The 26,192-nt window shown below is 41.6% G+C and overlaps 2 protein-coding genes and 1 long non-coding RNA gene across 5 annotated transcripts; all 3 read right to left on the bottom strand.

The window, feature by feature from the left end:
- Positions 1 to 142: 142 nt before the first annotated feature.
- Positions 143 to 12,708, bottom strand: LOC135633552 (uncharacterized). The gene is made up of 3 exons (XR_010495054.1): positions 12,210 to 12,708; positions 11,800 to 11,917; positions 143 to 453 (listed from the first exon to the last, which is right to left on the bottom strand). It is a non-coding gene; the product is annotated as an uncharacterized LOC135633552 (long non-coding RNA).
- Positions 12,709 to 12,912: 204 nt separating this feature from the next.
- LOC103978366 (auxilin-like protein 1) lies at positions 12,913 to 20,538 on the bottom strand. 3 transcript variants are annotated; one of them, XM_009394136.3, is made up of 8 exons: positions 19,882 to 20,537; positions 15,257 to 18,728; positions 15,050 to 15,122; positions 14,861 to 14,931; positions 14,689 to 14,754; positions 14,512 to 14,601; positions 13,603 to 13,779; positions 12,913 to 13,187 (listed from the first exon to the last, which is right to left on the bottom strand). In XM_009394136.3, the coding sequence occupies exons 1-8, from the start codon at positions 20,235 to 20,237 to the stop codon at positions 13,152 to 13,154; spliced, it is 4,341 nt and encodes a 1,446-aa protein (XP_009392411.2). In that variant the 5' UTR covers positions 20,238 to 20,537; the 3' UTR covers positions 12,913 to 13,151. The 3 variants fall into 3 exon arrangements, with proteins under 3 accessions (XP_009392411.2, XP_009392412.2, XP_018679395.2); XM_009394137.3 differs by having other exon boundaries at positions 14,861 to 14,928; XM_018823850.2 differs by lacking the exon at positions 12,913 to 13,187 and having other exon boundaries at positions 13,604 to 13,779; positions 14,516 to 14,601; positions 19,882 to 20,538.
- A 2,628-nt stretch (positions 20,539 to 23,166) lies between these two features.
- LOC135632652 (laccase-11-like) lies at positions 23,167 to 25,482 on the bottom strand. Its single transcript, XM_065141295.1, has 6 exons — positions 25,330 to 25,482; positions 25,100 to 25,251; positions 24,790 to 25,034; positions 24,580 to 24,708; positions 23,587 to 24,510; positions 23,167 to 23,477 (listed from the first exon to the last, which is right to left on the bottom strand). The coding sequence occupies exons 1-6, from the start codon at positions 25,426 to 25,428 to the stop codon at positions 23,347 to 23,349; spliced, it is 1,680 nt and encodes a 559-aa protein (XP_064997367.1). The 5' UTR covers positions 25,429 to 25,482; the 3' UTR covers positions 23,167 to 23,346.
- Positions 25,483 to 26,192: the final 710 nt, after the last annotated feature.

The raw sequence follows: 26,192 nt of genomic DNA, 5'->3' as shown, positions 1-26,192 counted from the left end.
TGAGATGCACTGATTGAAAAAATTTTAAATACTGAGTGTGTTTAGACAAACCGCTCAATATCTTTCATATATTTCATATAATTATTTCTTGTAATTGACAGCCTCTTAGATGAGGTAAAAAAGAGTAAAGCAAACTAAACAAGCAAAGGGTAAAAAGAAAGGCTTCCAGACAAAGCGATACGGTAATATGATAAGATAAACTAGTGCGGAAAAGATATGAATGGGATGGAACTACATGGTGATGCTTTCTTCTGCTACTTTTATGACTGATCGTGATAAGTTTGACCTACCAAGGCATGATTTCCACGTGGAGAGCACACTGAGAGAGCATCAGATCCCCTGGTAAAAATGACACAGCAGAAGCAGCAGGTAGGACAGAGAGCAAGTTGCCGTCGTAGCACCCAAAAAGCCATGCGAGAGGACACATCACCTTCTCTCACGCAGTACCTTGATCTTGCCTCAAGGAAAATCCAAAGACAGCGTCAATTCGAAATGCGAGAAGGCTATTAATGGAGGCCTCCAACTCAACGTGCTATTTAAGTTGTTCACTCCCTATTTATATAGATTAAAAGAAAAAAAATTTCTCAACAGAATAAAGAGATTTTCTTAGAAATCTTATTTGTTATCATACCTTCGCAAGATGGTGCTCCAATTAAGGATACTAATTTTAGATCGATACAATACAAATAGTTTACGAGCGAGAAGCTTCGTGAGTGAGTCAATTAATTGATCAGCCGTATGTATATGAGAAACATGAAGTTGACGACAGATAACTTGATCTCACACAAAGTGGAAGTCGACAGCAATATGCTTCATGCGAGAGTGGAACACCGAATTAACGCACAAATAGGTAATTCCGACATTATCACAATATATTGAAGGAGAGGAACTAATGTTGAGTTCCTTAAGCATATTTGTGACCCAATTGAGTTCTACAGTGATAGTGGCGATGACACGGTATTCAGCTTCAGTTGTAGACCGTGTAATTGTCTTTTGCTTCTTAGAACTCCAACTGATTGGACTAGCGCTAAGGAAAATAATATATCCCGATGTGGATATTCGATCATCAATGTTGTTTGCCCAATCGACATATCAGCAAAGGCATGAAGATGAAATGGAGAGTGTTTATGAAGAAAGAGACCATGATTGAGGGTCCCCTTAAGATATCGTAAGACTCGTTTGACCGCAGACCAATGCATAGTAGACGGCCTTTGTATAAATTGTGATAATTTATTGACTGCAAAGGAGATGTCTGGACGGGTGAGAGCTAAGTACTGTAAGGAGCCAACGACTTATCGGTATTGAGTGGGCTCCGCAATAGGAGTTCCATTAAATAATTTGAGAGACCCACTAGTAGAGAGAGGAGTTGTAACCGCATTTATGTCATGCATGTTTATTTTTTATAATAAATCTTGAATGTATTTTTTTTGTGAGAGAAAGAGACCGGAGGAAGTGAATGTAGCTTCTACGCTCAGAAAGTAGTTCAAAGGTCCTAGATATTTAAGCGAGAATCGATCTACCAACTATTTAATAAAAGCTTGGATTGCTACGGGATTATTGCCTGTGACAATGATGTCATCCACATATACCAGAATATATATTGTGTCCCCACGATGTTATCGTAGAAATAACGAGGAATCAGATTTGGAATTGAGAAAGCCAACTGAAGTCAGAAAAAAGCCAAGTTCTGTGTACCAAACTCTTGGAGCCTAACGAAGTCCATAAATAGCTTTTCGCAGTTTGCAAACATGCCTGGGTATTGAGGATGAGTGAAACCAGGAGGTTATTATATAAAAATAACTTCAGTTAGAGTCCCATATAAAAAGGCATTATTAACATCTAATTATCGTAATTGCCAGCCCTTAGTGGTGGCCAAACTCAGGATAAATCGAATTATAGTCGGCTTGACAATGGGACTAAATGTCTCAGTGAAATCAACTCCAGGTCTTTGATGAAACCCTTTGGCGACGAGGCGTGCCCTATATCGGGCAATAAAGCCATTTGGGTTTCGCTTAATTCGAAAGGCCCACTTACACCTGATGATTTTTGTATATGATGAAAGGGTACTAGATCCCATGTTGAGTTATAGAGGAGGGCATTATATTCCTCACATATGGCGGTACGCCAATACGAAGATTTTTGGGCTCGAGTGAAGGTGGTGAGTTCAACGGTGGTGGATGAGGAATCCATGATAGCATAGAGGTCAAGGACTTGACGTGGTTTGAAAATACTACTCTTAGACCGTGTGGTCATAGGATGGTTGGAGACTACGGGATCATGAGGTTGTATTATTGGAATAAGTGGTTGAGAGTCATTGACACGGGCTGGGTCAGGTGGAGGTACGTCAGTATCACTTGACCGAGAAGAAGGTAAAGATAACGATTGTGTTTCTGAACTAATTGCCCCAATATATGAAGAAGAAAGAAGTGGAGTAGGAATGGAGGGAATGGGTAATTGTTGAACTTTAGGAGTGATATAGTGTGGATCATGAGGGGAGGAACTAGACGATGTCATGGGAGGCTCGTCCGGTTGGATCGGAGGTATACGCCAGTGAGGAATGGTCAATGAAGTGGTCCACATGGTAGGATTGATATGAGTTTGGAAAGAAAAGATAGACTCAATACGACATGATATAAAGACTTTGTGAGTGTGGAGATTATATTAACGGAAAGCATTATGTTCAAGAGAGTAACCTATAAAAACATAAGGATTAGATCGTGATGTTAACTTATGAGAGGTATAGGGACGTAACCATGGATAACATAGACAATCGAATACTCTGAGTTTACGAAGGTTTAGGGTTTTATGAAATAGTGTCAAATGGGGGACTGGTATTGTAGGACTGACGTATGCATTCTATTAATAAGGTAGATGACAGTTTGAAATGATGTTGTCCAAAAGTTTGAAGGCATGGAGGCCTAATAGAAAAGTGTGAAGCCAGTTTCTATATATGCTGATGTTTGCGTTTGACGGAGCCAACAAGTTGAAGAGTATATGGGAGAGACTTGAGGTGTTGGATACCACAAGCTGAGAGATAGGATGCCAGGGCTTGATATTCACCACCACCATCAAAGTAAACCGTTTTGATTATAGACTGAAAGTGGTTTTCGACCAACTTTCGAAAAGTGAGAAAGATGGTCGAAATGTCAAATTTATGGTGAAGATGATAGAACCATGTGTACTTAGTGAAATGATATGAAAAAATGACATAAAATCTGAATGTATCAAAAGACAAGATTGGGGCAGGGCCCCGAATATATGTATAAATAATTTCAAATGATTTAGATGAGGAAATGGAAGATGAGCCAAATGGTTGTTGATACTTTTATTACTTAGATTTGCATCACAATGCATTATAGAACTATGTGATTTAAAAATAGGAAAGAGTAACGAAAAAGTAATTTCTGATGAATAAGAGAGATGACCAAGACGACGATGTCATACATCAACTAGGGTCGTAACGAAAGAATGAACAGTAGGCTAGCTTATTTGTGGAGCTGATGGCCATTCATAAATATTGCCTCTATTCGGGCCCTGGACCAAGGATGCCCACATGCTCAAGTCTTTAACAAGAAAGGAATCAAGAAAGAATTCAATTGAAGTATTGTTATATTTGCAAAATTAAGAAATAGAAATGAGGTTGCGTTTAATATGAGGAGCACATAAAACATCATCGAGTGTAAATGTGGTAGTATCAGAAGTAAGCGTTGTATAACTAGTATGAGTTATAGGAAGTCATTTACCGTCACCTATGATGATATCTTTAAGAAGTCCTTTATCGCCGCCATAGGTGTTGTAAAGAGACAAATTCTGAAGATCAACAGTGATGTGATGGGAGGTGCTAGAGTCGACAATCTAGTTGGGTTGGCTAGTCGTCAGAGTAGTTAGAAGATTTGTCACAGAGTAGGGAGGCGGGGTCGAGACTGACAAACTTTAACAGAGTGTCTGATTTTATCACACAGCTAGCAGACGACCCTGCCAAGATGGATGATTATTGGAGTTTCCACTTTGCGAGAAGTTATGATTAGGATGATAAGGGGGGTTTCGCATGGAATCCATAGAATCAAGATGTGTATTGGTCAAACCTTTGGAGATATTCGAAGGGTACGTAGTGCTCTTTCTCTTAGACTTGTGACTGACTTGAGCTGTGATAGTCAGTTTGAGCAGTTTATCCTCACGCTTCAAATACGTCTCATAATCAGTCAACTTATCATAGATTTCTTTAAATGATACTAGCGTGTTGCGTGCCCAAATTGTAGCTGTCAACTCCTTGTAATCGTCTCCGAGACCATTAAGGGTATGGATGATGATCTCATCATCACATAGGGAATAACCTATCAAAGCTAAATCATCAATGATAACTTTGATATTTTGTAGATAATCAATGATAGTACTTCCCTCTTATTTTATCACTATTAGCTTGGACAGAAGACTGAGCTTGCAAGTAAGCGAATGATTTACCAAGGTAGTTTACAGCTTAGACCATGCTTCGATAGTAGTCCCACATGAGGATATCAATGGAGCAACGGATCCAGCAACTGAGGCTTGAATAGCTTGGAGGATAGATCTTAACGCAGCCACAATTTGTGAGTCAGATTTGGTACTGAACTGGGTTCTCTGAGGATGTTGATCACGGCTGGCGGATAACTGAATGAGCCATCAATATAACCGAGCAAGTCATATCCAAATAAGAGATTAGAAAATTGAGTCCGCCAAGATGCATAGTTGCCACCCTGATGGAGATAAGCATAACAACATTGATGGAGATAAGCCCTATAGGAGAAGTACTATGAGTCTCTGCAGAAATAGTAACTGGAATATCATAAGAAGATAAGAAAGACATCCCAGACATTTTTTTTTCGCTTTTTTTTTTACTGTTATTTTTTATGTTTTTTTTTTTTTTAAGAGTGATCTTTACAAAAAAGGAGAGAGGGAGGAGGCTCGAGGGATCTCTTGCTTGTGGGAAGAGCAAGAGCAGATTGTTGCTGCTTGTCACGGACTTAGCTGGTTTTGCCTAAGTCGTGCGGCACCCTTGCGTGTCCGTCCGCAAAAGTCAGCCTCCCCGAAGCCTCCCATGTCCCTTAGGACCCACAAAAGAGATAACGGGTTAGAGAAAATGCCTCATTCGGGATCCACAAGTAAACATTTCTGAAAACACTTCATAAACAATATAAATTATAAATAGACTTTACAAGCTCTGAACAATTGCACAACAAAGGGTAAAAATGATCCATTACAAACCAAACTAAAATGAGACTAATAAGCCTTCGGTTGTCCCTCTACATGCTAGTCAAAGTATGAACATACTAAAAGACACGGACATATATAAGCATTATATCAAACATCTTGTTTAGAATTTTGTCCGTGACATTCTCCCCCACTTATTCCTTCGACGTCCTCGTTGAAGCCTTTGTTGACATTGCAACTCCTCGCCTTTGCTAAGTCTTCAATCTTCTGCTCCAGCTACAATGCGCTTCTTGGCTCCCAGCTGCTCTTCGTTGCTATTTTTGAGTAGTCAAACCTTTGATCCGCTATGCTGCTTCAACTCACCAATGACTCTAACTCTGGTGTGGGGTTGGCTGAGTTATGTTAATCCTTGTTGATTCCTGCGGATCCCCTAGATGAAGGAAAAGACTATCTTTACTATGCTAGTCTCTCAAATGCCTCATGCAGCTTGAATTGGGTGGATGCTTGTTGGAGCTTTAACAAGCATCGTCTCACAAACTTCTGAAGTTTTGGGTCCTTCCTCCACAAAATTTGCTCATTGACTCTTATTTCACTTAGTTATCACATCCAAATAGGTTCGCATCACTTTCGCTTTCGATTGGCATTACGTTGGGAAATGAAACGAACAATCTACTCTCAGTAGCACTGATCACCATTGGAGAGGATTTGACAACTATTGTCTTCCATTATCTTCGAAGGGTCTTTGAACTTGTGCAAAGCTCCTCTACTGGATAGATAAGAGAATTGGGGTACTCGGTTTCGCCCATTCTCTTAAGGGTTGAGAAGGCAAAGGTTACTTGACTTCGCCCGCCTCCTCCAGGTTGTACTCCATGCATTGAGCTGGTTACTAGCCTTCGCCTGCTCTTTGTTCACACTTCTGAAGCACTTGAAGTGTTTGCACTCCTTGCATTGAGTTAGTTACTGTGATTCACCTTCTCAATGTCATCGAACTTTTGAAATGCAGGAAGTTTTCACCCCAACTTGGAGTAATTTTCTCATAGGTTTGGTCGCCTCTGAGATTGTACCGTCTTCTCCATCAACCCTGCCGCCTACTCCACTGAGTAGCAAAGGTACAGCACCGCATACTGCCTGCTTCGTTCCTTGGTTATGCACTCTTACATGACCCGAAGTCTTTCACTTTCGGCTATCTTGATGAGAAACTCATTGACATCGGTCTTACAAAGTTCCTCGGCCTCTGCCCTTCAGCCTTGTCTCGGTACCTAGAGATTGCCTCTATATGCTCCACCTCCTCGGCCCCTTTCACGACCAAGCGCTCTCCCTCCATGAGAGAAAGGGATCAATGACTTTCACGGAAGTCCCGCCTCTACGGTACCATGGCGCTGTCATGCCCATGGCCCTACTATCCGTCGCCTCGCATCTGCATCTCTTTTCTTCACGATCAATAGATATGTCTCCGTGGCACTCCTCTGAGTCCACCTTCATTCTAACTGATGCTTGATTTTGGGTAGCTAAGTCCCTCTGGACTCGTCGTCGCTTCCTCGCCCCTTTCGACCCCCTGCTTCAACACCTCTGTGTTCTCAAAGTAGTCCGTTTGGTCGATGGAAAGACAGACTGCAACTCCCATGCATGGCCTCAGCCATCACGTTGTAGGGTTTGCACCGATTCTGTTCTCCTTAGCTTCCTTGGTAGCAACATTCGCTTACTCGACCTTGTCCTCTGACTTGTCGGGCTCCCTTAAGCGAATATGAGCTCTGGAGCAGTCCAACTCTCCAGTTGCTTCGATCATGTGCCTTCATTTAAGTTGCTTTGGGTCGCTCCCCCACTTGATCTCGCAATGCATCTACCAATGCATTCTCTCAAGCGAGATCATGCGACGACTCCTCGCCGCTTACTCAGTCCATTGAGCTTCATGGAGTTGTTGTTTGTTGAGGTACTCTTCCTCAACTTGTGAGGTCTATCCCTCATGATTCTCCCTCTGGAGAGCCGGGACTTATCCCTCCTGGATAACTGTCCCATTGGAGCAACATCTCTCTTCGTTTCGGAGACCACCATCCCCTTGGACTACTCCGATCTGATGAACAAACTATGCATTGTTCTACCTCCTGCAAACGCACTTGCTAGATTGCGACTCCACATCAATACAGTCCCCAATACACCACTCAAGGCCTATCAATTGCTGAACTCGTTGCACACTTCAGCCTCCTACGGACGTATCCTTCACATGCCAAAGAGAAAGTTTCAATGCTCCATAGCGCCGAGTTTCGATCGCCTTGGGATAGCTACGAACATTCCATCGTCCGCATACAAGCCTATGCATGAGTACCAAATTCTTCGAGTTAGCAATTTCCCTCACCTCTGTGAGCTTTGCATAACTCTTTTGGTCATTGAGCAACTCATTCCACCTTGCATGGTCTCATCCTTTACCAAGCGCCTCGTTTGTCTTGAGCACCATGAAGTATAGTTGTCAACGTTGAGCCGTAGCTCAAACTCAACCATCCCAACCTTTGTACGCTCCGCATTCTTCCAAGCTTGTCTGTTCTCGTGGTGCCTCTTGCGCAAAGGGTTGGCCATTCCTCTGAATGCCAATGTCAGATGCCCGCTCCTCCGAGCGACTCCTTTTCCCTACATCTCCATGCCCGTTTTCCTCCAAACGGTCGTGCGTGTGCTGACTGCCCTCAACGCAGCCTCGCTAGGTCCCCCACATTTGCATGCTAAGTGTTTCTATAAGTGCTTGTCCCGCTTTGATACCATATGTCACGGACTTAGCTGGTTTTGCCTAAGTCGTGCGACACCTTTGCGTGTCCATCCGCAAAGGTCAGCCTCCCCGAAGCCTCCCATGTCCCTTAGGACCCACAAAAGAGAGAACGGATTAGAGAAAATGCCTCATTCGGGATCCACAAGTAAATATTTCTGAAAACACTTCATAGACAATGCAAATTACAAACAAACTTTCCAAGCTCTGAATAGTTGCACAACAAAAGGTAAAAATGATCCATTACAGACCGAACTAAAATGGGACTAATAAGCCTTCAGCTGTCCCTCTACATGCTAGTCAAAGTATGAACATACCAAAAGACACGGACATACATAAGCATTACATCAAATATCTTGTTTAGAATTTTGTCCGTGACATGTTGGTGGCTACTATTACTGCTGCGGTTGTTGGTGATGGCTACTACTGTTGCGGTTGCTGCTGCTGCTACGGTTGCTGCTGGTGGCTACGGCTACTGCTGAGGTAGAGGCTGCAGCGATGCTCGAGGAAGCTACAGTGATGCTAGAGGAGGAAGCTTCAATGATGTTGGAGGAGGAGAAATCTACAGTGATTAGGTAAAGAAATATGTAGTAATTAGGGGCAGAAATCTATAGTGATTAGGGGAAGAAATTTGCAGTCGACAAAGAGGGTGATGTTGTCGGAGAGAGATGCCACGAGAGCAACAGCACCTGAGAGAGAGCGAGCCATCTGGTGTGTTAAATTAGCTTTCTTTCTTTTCTCTAGGTAGTGGTAGCAGAAAGAAGAAAAGAGGGGGAGGAGGCAAGAAGAGTGAGAGACAAGGATAAGGGACGAAGCGATGGATGGAAGTTGCCCTTCCTCTTCCTCGCTCTTCTTGATCTCCTCGCTTTGGATGGGGCCTTTCTCTTCCACGTTTGCACCGGTAGAGACCGGCCGAGCAGAGATGGGACTAGCGAATGGGGAAGCGGGTCCGACGAGGAAGCGGGTCTGGCGGGGAAGCTAGTCCAGCAAGAAAGCTGGTTCACACTTCGTCAGTGCATTTCTATTGGAGGTACCAACAACGATGTCGTGGACGTAGTTTGCGTTAATGTAGTCGATGATGCCTTGGAGGTATCACTGTCTTCCAGAACTATCTATGCATCTACTCCCGAAGACTATCAACAAAGATACATATTATGAAAAAAGTTATGTATTGAGGGAGAATTTCCCTCAACGAAGTAAAGAGATTTCCTCGTACAATTAGGAAAATCTTATATGCTATCAGCTTAGATATTACGTCTTATAATTAAAGGGGAAGATCGATGGATGTTGAATAGAAACTCATTTTTGTTCTTCCCTAGCATCCAAAAGGATGTAGCAAAAAATGCTTTCAAATGGTTAGATCATGACTTCTCCAAGTCGCTTGGCTCTTTGGGCCAAGATTATGAACAGTGTATGATATTAGAAAGCCAATGTGAGGTAGATAGTCCGCTTTCCATAGAAATCTTTGTAGAAAATTTTGAATTTGAGGAAGAACATTGAGATAGCCTTCCAACCATGGAAGAGTTAGATAAGAAGGGGAATGTTCCAATCATTAGAGAATCGATCAGTGGCGTTAATGTTTAAAAAAATAGACCATTTGGATAGTGGTATGTTTGAGATCCATGGATCTTGCCAAATATCAGTAGTAGTAGTAGTAGTAGTAGTATCATATTTAGCCATTAGGATTTTGGTCCAAAGATTTTGATCCTTGTTAAGAATAGGAATGATACGTTTGGTTACTAGGGAAGATTTTACGGTAGAGAGATCCCTAAGTCCGAGACCTCCTAAGGATTTTGGGGATTCAATGCCTTCCCATAAGAAACTTTAGAAAGAGAATGGATTTTATTGATAGAAGTTTCTGTGAGCCGAGTGTTAATCATTGTGTGAAGAGATATTGAATTGAGTACCAAGTTAATAAGTATGGCTTGAGAGATTTTGTTTGATTGCTAGCTTTAAATTCTAGAGGTGATTTTGCCAATCAATTTTTCTTAGATTGGTTTGAGCAGATAGACAATGAGAAACAAAAGTTCCCAGATAAGGTATTCGTCATTTTCCTTTCTTGATACCCAAAAGTCGAGTAATCTGATGACGACGGGTGTTAACGGGGCAATGTTTTGGGTAGTAAATTTCAGATTTAAAAATATTGACAGAAAGTTCAGTGAGATCAGTGTCTAAGTCTAGGATTTTAGATAAGGTAGAGCAGGATTTATCATTAACTCTTTTGATATTAAAAGCAGATGGATTTTTAGTGGAAATAGAATGGTGAAGTGAAGAGAGACTTTGTTGTGTGAGTACAAAAAGATATGGTGAGAGAGGATCACCATATTAGATGTAGGAACAAGAGTAATTTGAGGAGGTTTCACAAACCATTATCCAACCTATCATTTCTGTAGGAAAGTTCATTCGATTGAGCACTCGATGGATGGCAGTCCAGGAAATTGAATCAAAAGCTTTTCGAAGATTTAATTTAATCAAGATTAAAATATTTTTACCCATAGAATGAACTAAGATGGCAATGTTGTCATGAATGCTTTTGTCACATAGGAAAGCAGATTGCTCATGATTAATTAATTTAATCAAGATTAAAAGATTTTTACCCATAGAATGAACTAAGATGGCAATGTTGTCATGAATGCTTTTGTCACATAAGAAAGCAGATTGCTCATGATTAATTAGATTCGGGATAAGATGTTTATATCGGTTAGAAATAACTTTAGAAGAAAAAAAGTCTGTAAATAATATTACAATACACAATTGGCTTGTAATCTAAAATTGTTGAGGGGTTGAGCTTTTTAGGAATAAAGATCAAAATAATCTTAACCCAACTGTGTGGGATGGTCGAATGTGTGTGAAAGAAGATCTTTAAAAGCAAAGCCTACTAAATGAAATCTTAAAGAATAGACCATGATGAACAGAGTAAAATTATACCATGAAACCATCCGGGCCCAGGCTCTTGGCTTGGCCCATGGAATCAAGGATAGTGAAAATTTCAGAACACGAGATGTCTTTAATTAGGTCATTGAAATTGTGTAGGTTTAGATTTGAGAGAGGGGAGGGCAATTTGACCATTGTTCGAAATCAAGTGAACTGTAAAAGCTCCAAAGATTAATATACCAAGTAAAAAAATGTTGTCCGATAAAGTTGGTAGGCATTGGTGATATGGCCGTCTTCAAGTTGGATGAGAAGGATTCACAAAGTTCAGTTGTTTTCTAATACGAGCAGAATTGTGAAAATATCTCATGTTTTTATCACCTTGCTCAAGCCAATTAGATCAAGTCCACCATTTTCGGTGAATCTGACGGTTAAAGGTAGCAACTTGATTGCAAAGGGATCTGAGATTAAGTAAGTGAATCATCAAGGTTCTCCTTTAAGTTCAAGAGCTGCTATATCGTTAGTGGTGGTCTGAAGATTATATTCAATACTATCGATTTGTTATCTGCTCCATTTACGGAGATCATGTTAAAGTTAAGTAAGTTTTCAACAAAGAGTTGGAATGATTGGGATGTTTATTTGAGGAATTATTGATTACATGAAAGATGTCAGGGATAATGAAGCCAATAGAGTTTAAATTTAAACATTCGAGATTTGTTGAATCTGGATCTAAAGGAATGACCAAAAGAGATTAATGAAGAAGAATGGTACGAAGCAATGCGAGGAAGATGTCAGATAGTAATATCTTCAGAAAGAAAGCTAGAAATCATTGGCTAAGACCTAATCAAGACGTGCAGAAATTCGAGAATCACCAAACCGATTCTTACACAATGCGAATATAGAGCCAAAAAAATTCTAATTCCAAGAAGACAAAGCACAAGAAAGAAATATCGAGTAATAAAGTGAAGGGCTTAAGAAGATATACTCACAAAAATTATTTTTTTATGAGATGTACTCTCCAAGCCACCAAGATCCCTCTCGATCTACCTTGGGCAAGAAAGGAATCACCTTCCCAAAACGTTTGATTCGTTCTATGCCAGCATCCTCCTGCATATGGGTTTCCAACAGAGCAAAATTGTGGATCGAATGAAAATGGATTAGATAATTGATTTGTTCACAACTGGATTTTTTTTTTTTTTTTTTTTTTGTTAGCACCTCTATAGTTCCATACTACAATATTCAGCATGATATAAATTTTGAGAAAAATTGATAAACAAATAGGAATTAAGTGTTCAAATTGCTGCTAGAGTCTCGAAAAGGGACATTTAGATTTAGATCCAATTTTTCTTTCATTTATATTTATATAATTTAATGCAAAGAAAAGAGGGTTGGTACTAACCTGTATAGTATATATTCTTGATTTGGAGCCATCTTTTTTTGTGTAAAGTGATGATAACCATTCCGATTCCTCTTCTTTTGAGAAGAAGTCATCATGATCAAAGGCTTCATTCGTAGCTGCTCGAAAGGCCTCTGAGACTTTTTGTTACTAGGGAAGCGAAAGGGGTCCTGCATAGGGTTCTTCGGTGTAGATGTGGGATGGCCAGCCTTTGAGCGGTGAGGGTGAGGGAGGACCTGAAGAAGGGGGCAGACTTGTTACAGAGAGAACTCAAAAGGATTATTTTGGAGATGTTTCTTCCATGGGAAGGGAAAGAGAGATAGTATCAGAGGATGTGGGTACTGGGAAGGTGTTATTGGTGTTGTGTTGTGTACCGAGGGAAGAGAAAAGGATTGATGAGACGGTAGCCATCTGGTATGACTGTTACGGAAGAGGGAGTGGAGTCATCGGAGGAGACGAAAGGGTGTCCTTGGAAACGGCCGCCGTTGGAACCGATGCGATTTGAAAGGGTTGCTCGCGCAGAAAGGGCTGTGTTGCGTTAACTAACTAGCTTTAGTTGCTAGCAACGGAACGTGACTCGATTGTCGCGTCATATCAGCACCGTCCGGTTCACGACAGGGGTTGGGATCGGGTGGGACCATTTTAGGATGTTGGGTTCGGTTCAGCACCCTATCAATTTGATGCATTCAATGTTCTAGTAAAAACATGCACCGAATGGAAGCCACCGACAAAGTGCTTCACAACATTGAATTGTCTGGTTGAGAACAGATTTAGCATTTTGAAGGGCACTCCAGCAAATTTCACATCTACATAAATGCTAAAGTATGTTGACGATGATGATGTGTTACAGAACTGAGTTCTCCCACCAAAACCTGCAGTGCATCTTTTCTTTACAACCACTGAAAGCTCGAAAGACAAATGCTGCTACAACATTCTTTTCAACCACTATCGTTCTTCGGAGTTGAATCTGTTCCAAGCTTCCTGTGCCAAGATAGTAATATGTCCATAAGTTTTGGGGGAGTTTATCTCAAATTCAATCAGATACAAGAAAATACAGTGTTGATTCATGATGAATGCTCCACAAGTATCCAACATTATGTAGGCAGGAATCAATCTTTCTTATTAGTTTCCAAGAGTCTACAGAACAATGTACCAAGTAGAAAATATGTGGGGAATAAATTCTAGCAACAATGTACTGGAGTAAAACCTTAGCTTAACTTCAAATATGGTTACATATGCTCTATCACAAACAAATTTGTTTATCAGCTACTCAGTTCCCTTCGCCACTAAAATGTTTGGTTAAATAAAAAAAAATGTAACTTCTACTGTTGCAGTGTGTCAGCATTGATCAAAATGATCCACTTTCTCAAGAAATTCAATAAAATAAGTAGCTCACCTTAAGGAGATCAAAAACCTTCTCACAAACATACTTTTGTTGAATGTTGGCACCTCTTTGCTGCAATTTATCAGGATGAACGCAGAGAGTAGCCTTCCTGTATGCCTTCTTTACTGCAGAAGCTGTAATAACATCTGTCAGTGGAATAGGCTGCCAACCACTCTCAGGGCTGAGTATCTGCAAACATGAAATCTCAAGTGAAACACCTGGAGAGTTTTATTGCCAAGAAACGCTTGACATATGTAGTCTCGCCACCCATACACGTGAAAAATAAAATTTGAGAAGAAAGTTTTGTAGTGATAAATGAAATATGAATTATATTTTATGAAAAATAGAAGACAGCTTATGTTAATATATGGAATCTTCAGGCATTACATGATATCTAATATATATTTATCAAGAAACATACATATGAGCACATAATGTACAAAATGTCCAAAAGCAGAATTGGCAAAGAGTTCCCACTGAAAATCAAATAAGTCCCTCACTATTGGAAATTTATGAGATATAAAAAGAATTAGAGAATGCTAACATGACCACTTACCAAGCATCAGTTCATCTGCATGCCAAACTTCATATATGTTAAGAACTAAAAAGATCCAGATAATTAAAGTCAAAAGAAGTGATAGCAAAAAGAGAAAATTAAACAAAGTTCCTCAAAATTTGAAAAATACAGTTAATGAAGGTCCAGAATTACAGTCTTCAGCTTAAGCAACTTCCGTAAGAGCATATAAAACAGTCTTGGACAATAATAGAGGTTGGTATTTCAGCAAGGAGAAACAGTCACTTAAAATATTTCTAAATGATATCTACATCACTTCATCAAAATGCATTTGAAGACACATTTAGAAAACAAATGAGCAATTGATGCGGATGATATACAAACTGAGGTCTAATATTTATACATACATACTGCAGTGTCGATAGCAGCGCACGTAAATTTCCTTCTTTTCCACTGGACCATCTCTTAATGTCAGCATCCAGATACTCTGCTAACCTCTGCAACCACAGTTTGATTGAAGTTTGTCAATTGAGAAAAGACAAATCTACAACCTTACTACATTTTGTCGACTATGACGATTTTACATTTCTTTCTGCTTGCTCTCTTTGTGCAAGAATGTCCCGCATGTTCTTTTCTGCAAGAGCCTTCGCCTGGAAGCACAAATGGCAAATTTTCAGAAGACTGACAATAAAATTTTCAGGTCCAAACTTGCTCTACAGATAATAAAATGCATGTGGAGCCAAAAAGTGGACATACTGCACGTTCAGCTATTCTATTATGCCTCTCCAGTCTAGCTTTACACCTTAAAGCTGATTCACCTGCACCTGCTTCAAATTATTAATCAAAGTAGATTAGAGATTCAGTTGAACAAATATAAAAGGTCAAAAGTGCAAACTAATGACAATTGACAATAACAAATTGACGCTTCACCAAAATGATTAGTACCTTGGTCATCAGAATCTGAATTTGCTTGGTAACTAGAACCAGTACTTCGAAAATGTGAATCCTGTGTGGCATCCTGCATATAAATCATTAATTAATCATCCATGATCAGAATGAAAGAACAGAATTTCGAATTTAGAAAAGGGATAAACATTTAGTTGACCAGCATTGTGCTTAATTAAAAATTAGATTTGAGCCTTTTTCATATACCTTGTCCCTGGCCCTTAAATGCTCTTCTGTCACATTTTCTTTCCTTGTTCTGTCCCTAGAAGTGGCATTACATCTCTCAGCACGTTCTCTGGCATCTGCAGCGGCCTTTTCAGCAAGCGCTCTTTCTACAGCACGCTCACGAGCTTCTGCAGTGGCTCGCTCAACTGCAGCACGCTCAGCCCTTAATCTAGCTTCTCTGGCAGCCTTCTCAGTTAATGATTTTTCAAGAGCTTCAGAAGTGGCCTTCTCTGCCTTTTCTCGAGTATGTGCTCTTTGCCAAGCCTCAGAAGTAACCCTCTCTGCAGCAATTCTTTCTGCCCTTTCTCTGGCATCTGTGAATGCCCTATCATGTGCTTCACGTGTTGCTCTTTCCACAGCGAGTCTGTCCTTTTCTCTTTCTCTTTCCCTCTCTTTCTCTTCTTCCAATAACCTTGCTCTCTCTTTCTCTTCTTCTAATTTCCTTTCCCTTTCTTTTGCTTCTTCTAATATTTTTGTTCTCTCCTCCTCTAATTTTCGTTCCTTCTCTTTTGCTTCTTCTAATAACCTCATCCTCTTCTTCTCTTCTTCTAATTTTCTTTCCCTCTCATTTGCTTCTTTAAGTACTCTTGTCCGCTCCTCTTCTATTTTCCTCTCCCTCTCTTTTTCCTCTTCTAATAACCTTGCTCGCTCCTTCTCTTCTTCCAATTTTCTTTGCCTCTCTTTTGCTTCCTCTAATAACTTTGCTTGCTCCTTCTCTTCTTCCAATTTTCTTTCCCTCTCCTTAGCTTCCTCTAACAACTTTGTTCGTTCTTTCTCCTCTTTCAATCTTCTATCCTTGTTATTTGCTTCTTCCAATAATCTTGCTCTTACTTTCTCCTCTTCTAATTTTCTTTCCATCTCTTTTGCCTCTTCCAATAACCTTTTTTTATCTTCTTCTTGAATTCTTTCCTTCTCTTGTTCTTCTTCTAATTTTCTTGTATGTTCCATCTGTTCGCTTTCCTCCTCAACTTTTTCTTGTTGTTCTTCCCTTTCCTTGATATCCAAAATAATGTCTTGAGAAGCCACAGGTTGACTCTCCATAGCAACTAGAGACAAATATGATACATTATCTCCCTTCTCTGATAAATTGGCTGGTTGGACATCTGAAGTCATGCTAAGAGGCCTTATACAGATCACTGGAATTGCATTCATAGACATAACTTTATTCATAAAATGAGGCTCAACTTGAATTTCTATAATATCTTCATTTCCACTGTCTCGTAGATCTCTTCCATATATTTTCTGGCCCTTAGAGTTTTCCAAATTGCATGACTCTGGAGTTGCATTTTCTTTTTTGTCCCTTTGCTGGAGTTCAGGTTGGCCTGCATTTGCCTTATTTCCATTGCAATCTTGCCAGCAGTCACCTTTTGTTGCTTTTATCAACTTCTCTTCTTCTTTGCATGTTGCTGCTCCTACTGTTGATTTCCATTTCTTTGAATCTTCTTCAAGATATCCAGCTTCTTGATCTACTTTAATTTTTAGTTCATTTTCGGTTGATAAGTGTGACGGTTGTTTAACATGCAGTCCCTCCCTGTTTTCTGGCTCATGCACTATTATCGTGCCCTCCAATTGACTCACAATCTCAGCAACACATTGCATTCCTTCTCTCCTTTTTTTGGAATCTGTGCACTTACTAGTTCCATTTTCCGTCTCCCCTGTCAATATACACGATCCATGAGGCACATGAATATTTGATTCTTCTTGTGCATCAGTTACACTGGCTGCTATCAACTTTTCCCCACCTTTACTAGGTTCAGGATCAATGTTATCAATATTGATTTCCTTCTCGTATTTTCCACCTTGAGGTTTAGCAGCTTCTGACTTCCCTTTCTCCTCTTTGCTCCCATTAATCTCCACAAACCTAAAAGAGTTTTCACCTTCAAGAGCTTCTACAGAAGCCTCCAATTTGCCTTTTACTCCTTTGTCATCACAACTATAGTGAAGCTTACTGTTGTCTGAAGGTTCCACTTTCTTTTCACTCCCTGCAAATAAAGAAGACTCACCTGCATGCAGTGTTTTAATCACTTCTCGATCATGGAGATTGTGAACCTCGGGTAGATCAACTTCTTCCACATAAGGATTATGAGCTTCTGGTTTAGCATTGTCTTCACTTCCACAAGCCACCTGAGCTACATTATCTTTTCTCAATTTCTTATTGCTTTCAATCTCAAAGGCCAGTGCATCTTTTTCACTCTCATTCTGTTTTACTTCACAGACCATTGTCATTATATTTGTTTTCTTCATGGAACCTTCCCTGTCAGTAACCTCTTCAGTCATTTTGTATTTCTCACTGTTTACCAGTTCATAGAATTCTTTATTTGTATTCCATTTCTCAGCTTTATCTGCTGATTTACCATGTAGTTTAGATGATCCTAGTCTAGTGTGTCCATCCTCTTCGGTTAATACAACATCTTCTTTGTTCTCTTCATAAAGTGGAGTCTGTTTTGCAGCACCCATGACATTTTTTGTCTCCAAAGCAACTAGCATGTTCTCAAGACCTTTTTGTCCTGTGAAAGGTTGACCCAGTTTTCGTTCTTTATGTTTTATGCTTTCATGGTGATCCAGCTTCTTGCTGTTCTGAAGGTTATCACGTTTTTTCTCCATCAACTCCTTTGCACTTCTTAGTTTTGCTTGAGCTAGCTCCATTGCTTCTTTCATAGCAGCAGCAGAAGCTGCAGCTGCTGAGCTAGCATCGACCTCCACATCAAAGAAACTAGAAGAGCTGTCCTTCACGTCCTCTTGATGAACATGGAAGTATTCTTCGTTGGCAACTGGTTTAGCTAAACTTGCTCCTTCCACACCAATTTTGGGACTTGATGATATCCTTGGTTTAGGATGTCCTTGCTTACCAAATAATCTAGGAGGTGGCCTTGATGGTGGTGGCACTCGCACTGGTTGTGTTCGAAGATTGATGTCCGAGACAGTCAGATACGTGATATCAGAGGACCATACATCCCCACTTGATATGGAACTGCTCAGAGAGAGTGAATGATAACTTGCATTTGCATGACCATTTTCCAAAACAGGATACTTATTGGTAGAGTGTCTCTGATCAGCTCTCGAGTAATTCTCTGAACTCCTTGAATTGTTACAAGAAAACATGGCTTGACTTTTATTTTGGTGTTTCCCATCATCTATTCCATCATTTAACATGCTACGGGGACCATCATCTCCAAAAATCCGGAAGGGTTTGCCCGTGTCAATAACAGAGCTCAATTCAGGATCATCATGAAGTTGAGTCGTATGCATTTTTCCATTCATCACACCCTCTTTACTTTCTTGGATAGTTTTGTTGTATAACACATTGAACTGCATGGAGACACTATCTGACGGGTTGGAATTTGAGGAGGGCACATCGCCTTCTTGACAAGCCATATGATCTCCGTTTGAATGTCTTGGGGGGAATTTGAATTCTTCCATTTCCTGCTGGTTGCAGGTTGCTTCCTCCAGAGTCCTTTTTGATGAATGAAATCAAGAAGAAAAATGTTTAATGATCATATCTTGGTATCCATAGGACTAACCAATTTATGCAAACAGAGATATTCACCATACATTCTTTTACATCCGAACCAGCAGAGACTAAATTAAAGGACAGAAGAGTCTGAACCCCTATTAGCAAAATGACACAACTTGTATTCCAATATTTTTATAAAAAAAAATCGCTACATCAAGTTCCTTGAGGAGATCAAATCACAATGTCCTTACTGTGCAATTTTAGCATACATCAAGATTGGTTTTGAATGATCAATATTTCAGGAAAATTACTATCCAGTCACAAGAACCTCCTAAAGCCACTTGCATTCATGAACATAGAAAAAAAAACTTACAGGTAACACAAAATCCGGAGCCAACTCCTCACTTAGAATGCACTAAAAGTGTTCCTCCAGATGTTTGGCAAAACATACCCATTCAACCCTGTGCCTTAATCATAAAGCATTAATACTTGGGCCGTAGGATTGAAGTGCCAATTTGTTTTTGCTAAAATAATTGATAAGTAGATCCAAGAACCAGAATTCTTTTCCAGTTACCAACATAGAAACGAATTTGCAAACTTGAACATACTACCACTAAAATAAACTGTTGGAAGCTGCACAAATAATCTAATTCATGCATGAATGCCATTTATTTTTTATTAGCAAGACCGATATATAGTAAATTCATCATGATACCAACAATGCAAGAGGAAAATATGCATATATCAGCGTTCTTTGAACACCATGGTGCCAGCAGCTTACCAAACTCTTGAAGGAATTGCCCTAAACCATCAAAGAAATTGATTTCGTTACTAAATACTTTTTCTTCCCTCTTGAACAGTTTATTCCATCAAGAGAAATGGATACGGATCCTTAGAAGGGAATTAAACCCAAGCATCCACCTACAGCATGAATTAAACTAGAAGCACAGACAGAACAAAAAATATTGGCTCCAGAGGCCTCTATAGTAATAAAACTAAGCTCATTCACCATTTGGCAACGAAGATTGGTAGATCTGTACAAGCAAAACGCATAAAGAAGGGAACATTTTGGGGTCAGCATCAAGTGATCATCTCAGAGAACTACCACCGCAACAAACGAAAGAGGAGCAGTGGGGGACCTTCAAACCCGTACCTCCCGTTCGTAGTCAGGGCCTCCTCCCTCTTCGGCGCCACAAACAACTCCTCGTACGGAGCCGCCAACTCTCCGCAGTCAAGTCCCCCGAAGACCTCGGAGTAGTCGAACCCGGCGCCGCGGTCGCAGCCGTCCACGGCCGGCGGGATGTCGAGGAACGGGATGGAGCACGTGCTGGCGAGGTCGCCGAAGATCTCGGCGTAGTCGTCCAGCCGCGTGGCGTAGGGGTACGCGAACCTCGGTGGCCCGCCGAACACGTCGGCGTAGGCGGAGTCCCCCGCTGCGCCCTTCTTGGAGACCGCGGCGCCCCCTCCTAGTCCTGCCCCACCCCGTCGTCGGCTCCGAGATCCCTCCATGGAAGAACACACACACACGCGCGCGCAGAGAGAGAGAGAGAGAGAGAGAGCACGGGACCAAGAAGGAGAAGCGTCTGGATTTAGGGCTTCATCGCAGTCTCCTCTTCCTCATTCTCTCCCGTTCGGCTCCGACCATCCCAAACAAGAGAGAGAGAGAGAGAGAGAGGAGAGAGAGAGACATGTGATGATGTGGTGAGCACTGGTGATGGGATGGGGGGCAGAGGAGGAAGCTGGAAATGGAGTGAGCTGGGGGGTCGATGGGAGTGACGACTGGGCGGCAGTCAGCAGCGGCGCCAGGCTTTTGCTGTCTTTGGCTTTTTATGCTTTTAAGAGGACGGAGAGGGGGACTGCTTTGGACCGCATCCTGTAATGGTAATTGGCGTTGATGTCAGATCTCAACCCAAAGAAACCATTAAACCCACTGGGTCCCACCCTAAAATGACACGTCATTTCCGTTAACCTCCCCAACCCCGCAACAACCAAAAAAAAGAAAGTTACGTGAACTAATTGGGTACATTTCACATATTCGAATTATTTTTCGGTGATTTAAGAACAATAATCGTCGACTTAACGCTTCACGTGCGTATAGTTACGCACGCAAATTTCGAAGAGGAGGCTCGCGGGACGTTCCTTTTCGACCCGATCTTGTGACGACCGCAGCAACTTTGGGTCCCCCCTGTACCCACCAATGGGTTTGGTGGAGCTCGTTCTGTTGGTTGTACGCTTACGGGGATGTGTATGACGCTTGGATTGATGTGATGATGACAGACATTGATGCTCACGGTGGATGCCTCGTCTACATTCTTTTATTAGAATTTCATATAATCTATAAAGAATATATATATATATATATATAAAAGAAATGTATCACGTGAAAATCACAAAAGTCCAATCGCAGTTTCGAAACCATCAATTTTAATTTCATAAAATATAGAATCGAAATCGAACTAATTCTAAACGATTTTTAATTTTGATCGAGAGTCATTAATTCTTGTTCTAATTTTAGAGTTATTATTATTTTTATTTGTTTATTATCAATATTATATATTTAATTTTTAACTCGGTTCTAAATCAAATTTGAATCGTCTGCTACAGTTTCAAGGCAGGGACAAAGAACAAACTATCCGGCTAGTTTTAATTCGGTTTGAAACTATAAAATCATCGATTGGTTCTAATTTTGATTTTGATTTTGATTCAGATCGTAACACAATAGGTTCATATAAATATATATTTTTTCAATAAATAAAAAAATGTATATTCATACATATATGACTATCATAAATGTCCATTCATAAAACTCAGACTAATTATTTTTTAATTACAAAAAAAAGCGGTTTATTTGATTTGAAGTACATACAAATGTAAAATATTATCAATTTTTATTATCACAGATAGCTGACTGCTATTATAATAAAATATTCATTGTTTGATTTGGTTGGCCCGTCAATCTCATATATGCAATTGATTTAGTTAAATGCTGATAGCTGCTTGCCATCATGCACTGTTTCCATTAATTCCCTTTTGATAGCACACCATCCACAAGCACAAGAACCTCTCATTCATTAATTATTTTTTTTTTTATAATGTTAAGTCTATTCTTATCGTCTTCTTTCATTATTATAAAAATTAGTTATATAATGAATTACATCCATTTTTCAGATTTAATTTTTTTTTTCTCTTCTTTAAATTCACATCACACCCTATGGATTATTTACGGTATTAGAGGAAAATGATATATCAAAAGAAAAGAAATTCAAAAAATTCATCCTTGAAATTATATATATTTTATAATGCAAACATTGTCTGGGGTGCCTCTCCTGACATCACATCACCCCTTTGCCCACGAGGTTGGACGGCGGCTACCTTTCGGCCACGAGCTGGCCCATGTCTTCGTCGCCTCTGTTTGCAGTCGACCTCGGCTGTTGCATGAACAGTGATTTTACGTGGGAAGAGGGGCGCAGCAGAAGCAATGGTCATGCCATGTTCGACGTGATGTGGCCGCGTGATCGATGGGGACGTCCGAGGAGGAGTTTGGTGGGCAGTGGAGATCACTCCTCTGCCTGCCTAACAACAGGAAAGAAGTGATGGCGCAAGCAATCATCTCGATATGCTGCTGGCTGGCATTCATCACTATCAGGTGCATCACAGTTCATGGCCAGTAAGATTCTCCCAGTCTATGGCCTTCGTTTCTATATGTTTTAGGGATTGCTTTTTGTTTGTACGCTTGCACTCGGAGGAGAGGAGACAGATCCTAATCCTTCGCCTAATAAAACATCATAATCTGAAACGAGAAGTGATCATTGGTTGACGCTAGCTTTCTATCCAAAGGAATGAGCATTAATGATCAATGGGAATGGTTATCTACTCTCACACACTGGAAAGTTGTCTTCCTTCAAGAAGGATGTGCACTGTGTGGAGTCGTAGTAGGTATATACGGCTTCAATGTTTGATGTGTCTTCCCCCCTTAAATCTCTTCTCCTTTTTTGTCTCTGGAAGTGACGGTGATGTGGCCTGGTTCCCCGTGATCATGAATCTGCTCAAGATCAGAGCGACAGAATTGAATTATGCTAAATATATTCTGATCAAGAACTTAACAAAATTATAATTAAGACAAAAATGATTCACTGTCCTAAGGCATATTCCGAACCTTTTTCGTGCAAATATTGATCATAAATTCATCCCAAGATACAATCAAAAGAATATTTAGATATATGCATCAATATGGGAATGAAGATACAACCAAAAAAAATATTTAGATACATGCATGAACATGTGAACGAAGAAGACCTTCAGACATAAAATTTTAGATTTTTTTTCCAACGATTCACACCTCAGCTGTTTGTTGATAAGCCATACAAATCAGTGCTGCTTGTGTTTGCAATGGGTGAATCTTGAAGACGACATGCAGAAAAAGGTACACACAGAAGCATCCCCTGAGCCTTTTTGTAGGGCACTTTTTATTCATACAAATCTTACATCACATCAACTGGAAGATGACTGGCCATTCTTAGCACGACATCATCCACAAACACCTGCGACACTCGCAGGACACCAAAACCCGCCAGCAAGCAAAGCATGCAATCAATCAAGCCCCTCCTCCTCCATCAAATTAGCATGGTGGAAGATCCATCGGCGGAGGTAGGATCGACTCCTCCGGCCCGTCTCCGTTCTCCACGACGAAAGCCATCTTTAGCCCCCAGCTCGTGTGGACTTCCAGATGACAGTGCATGAACCAAACCCCTGCGACCAGACAAGCTTCTTCAGCATGTGCCGAACTCAATCCCAGCTCAAATCGCTGCAAGAAAGAATGGTGATGACGATGATGATGTAAAGGAAGCATGAACCTAACCTGGATTGTCAGCTCTGAATCGGATTGCACTCCAACCTCCCGTGGGAACTCCGACCGTGTTCCTCTCCGGCGGGTCGATCAAGTTGAAGGTTTCCGGGTCCTTGGCGGGGTCGAAGTTTCCGATCCCGGTTCCGACGACGAAGAAGTTGTAGCCATGGAGGTGGAAGGGGTGCGATTCGACCATGAGGAGGTTGGTGTCTTGCAGCACCAGTTCGACGGTGGAGTTGAAGGCGATCCTGCTGAGCCTGGTTCCCAGCGATGTGCCGAGGTTCGCCGTGAGGGGCGTGCCGGTGTAATTGAACGAGGTGGGAGGCTTGTCGGGGAAGTCCAACCTAAACACTCCCTTCATGTCGTAGTAATGCGCTTGGAGCAGCGCGACTTGGGGCAACACGAAAGTGATGTTGTTCAACGACGCCGTGAGCCTGGTGCCGTTCAAACAAGTGGGACACGGATTCACCCCGAGTCCGATGGTGTAGAAGAGACGTCGATCGACGTCGAGGGGCACGCTTGCAGGATATCGTGGCGAGTTCAGGCTCCTGAGCTGGTCGCCGAAGCTGGCGACGAACGAGGTATCGTTTGGCGCAGGCAGCTGTGGCATGACGGGGACGACGGTCGTGGGGACTCCCCTGTACTGCAGGATCGCCGTCGCGGTCTTGTTGTCGACGGGAATGGGGATGTCCATGAAAGACCTGGTCGCCATGAAGTACCTGCCGGGAGCTTGGTCGGCTCGAACGAGGACGTTGGTCGTTTGACCTGGTGCAATGACCAGGGCGCTGGTGTTGAATGGCTTGCAGTAAACTGCGTCGATCTCCACCACCGTCATGCTGTGCCCGGCGATCGCGAAGAAGAGGTCGTCATTGAGGGCAGCGTTGATGATCCTGAGGAGGTATGTCTTGCCCGATTCGACTTCCAGGGCGTAGGTATCTGGAACATCATCATCATGCTCAGCAAGTGCTTCTCTGTCGGTGAAAGCAGAGGAATGTGATCTCTTACGCTTCTCCGGGCATGGGAAGAGAGGCCCTGGCTTCCCATTGATGGTATGAGCATCCGAAGTGTTGGGAGGCAATCCAAGTAAGTTTCCTTGCTGCTCCACCTTTTCCACATCGGCGTTCCACCATTCTCCTACAAATCCACAAGCTCAAATGTTGAATCTCTCTGCAACTGCGACCCATCATCGCTCGGCGTCTGTTCTCCACGACTCACCTAAGATCAGTTCGGTTTCTTGGTAGGGCTGAGGGAAGGGGTACGGAACTCCTTGCTCGGGCATGATCACGATGGCGCCGTGCACGGTGGCGCGCAACCAGAGGATGTGAGCGTGCCACCACAGCGTCCCTCTCTGGCCGGTCACGTTAAAGTGGTAGGTGTAGCTGCCGCCACTGCGAATGGGGCACTGTGTAACGTAAGCCGGCCCGTCCGCCCACCCATTTCGGAGCTGCTTCACCCCGTGCCTGCCCACCATGACCGTGCATGTTTAGATCTTGGAATCAGCGTGTGATGTGTTCGAGTCATGTACCAGTGGATGGTCATGTTGTACTGCGCGTAGTTGGTGACGTTAACGATCAGCCGATCTCCTTCCCGGGCGTAGATGGTAGGCCCGGGGAGCCGCCCGTTGACGGTGACGACCGGCTTCGCATGGCAGAGCCTGCTCACGTTGCTCACGACGACCTGAAGTAGCAGAAACCATGGACATGGGACAGAGAAAGATGAGATCTGTAACGTCGTGGAAGCAGAAGCACTACTCACATCAAACTGGTACTTCTTTGTGGCAGCTTCTGTCGGTACCGAAACAAACATGAGAAAGCCCAGGAGCACGATGACAATGGAAGCATGGAAACAACCCATCGTCTTCTTTCCTCTGTGTGTTCCTCGTCTTCAATGATGGTTTGTGTCGTGAGGTTGATGGATTCTTACGTGTGTGTATATATATACATATATAGAGGTGTAAGGTGAAGGGTTTGTGGCATCAGTAGGTTAAGGAAGGAAGAGTTGGTGAGAGAGGCTCGCCGATGCTTGGAAGCAAGACGGAGGAAGTTAAGCATAGTGAGACCATGAGAGGAGGCTATCCGGAGGTAAATATGGGATTCACCTGCAGCTTTGTCTTCAAGAAAAAGGGACAGTGGAGATTCTTGCTTCAAGAATTGTGCATGGGGAGGATACGGATGCACTTTTAGGAGACGACATTGAGTCACTTGGAAGAATTGATGTGTCCTAAGTAGTTGATATGTCAACTTAATGTGCTGTTCTATCCTTCATGTTTCATATTAAAGAGCGGGAAAACATGCAAGCAAATGAATCGAGTTGCTGGTTACGTGTCATACGATGATTAAAGGATCATAAAGTCAAACGAGAAAGCCCATTTATCATTGACTCCAGCCCAGTATTGGCCATCATCATCATCATCATCATTATTATTATTATTATTATTATTATTATTATTATTATTATTATTATTATAGAAACAGTATAATGAAAAATTTGAAATTAATAAAATAAATCCGTTGAATTAATATTTAATTTCCAAAGCAGCAGAAGTTGGTGCGTCGTACTGAAGCCTCATTAGCTGCTCTCAGATGATGGGAAGAGGACAAAGAGAAATCAATGATTGC

Source organism: Musa acuminata, chromosome BXJ3-3 (assembly GCF_036884655.1).
Source record: "Musa acuminata AAA Group cultivar baxijiao chromosome BXJ3-3, Cavendish_Baxijiao_AAA, whole genome shotgun sequence".
NCBI classification, from domain to species: domain Eukaryota; kingdom Viridiplantae; phylum Streptophyta; class Magnoliopsida; order Zingiberales; family Musaceae; genus Musa; species Musa acuminata.
The sequence above is the reverse complement of the archived record's forward strand: the minus strand, read 5'-3'. Positions and strand labels throughout refer to the sequence as shown.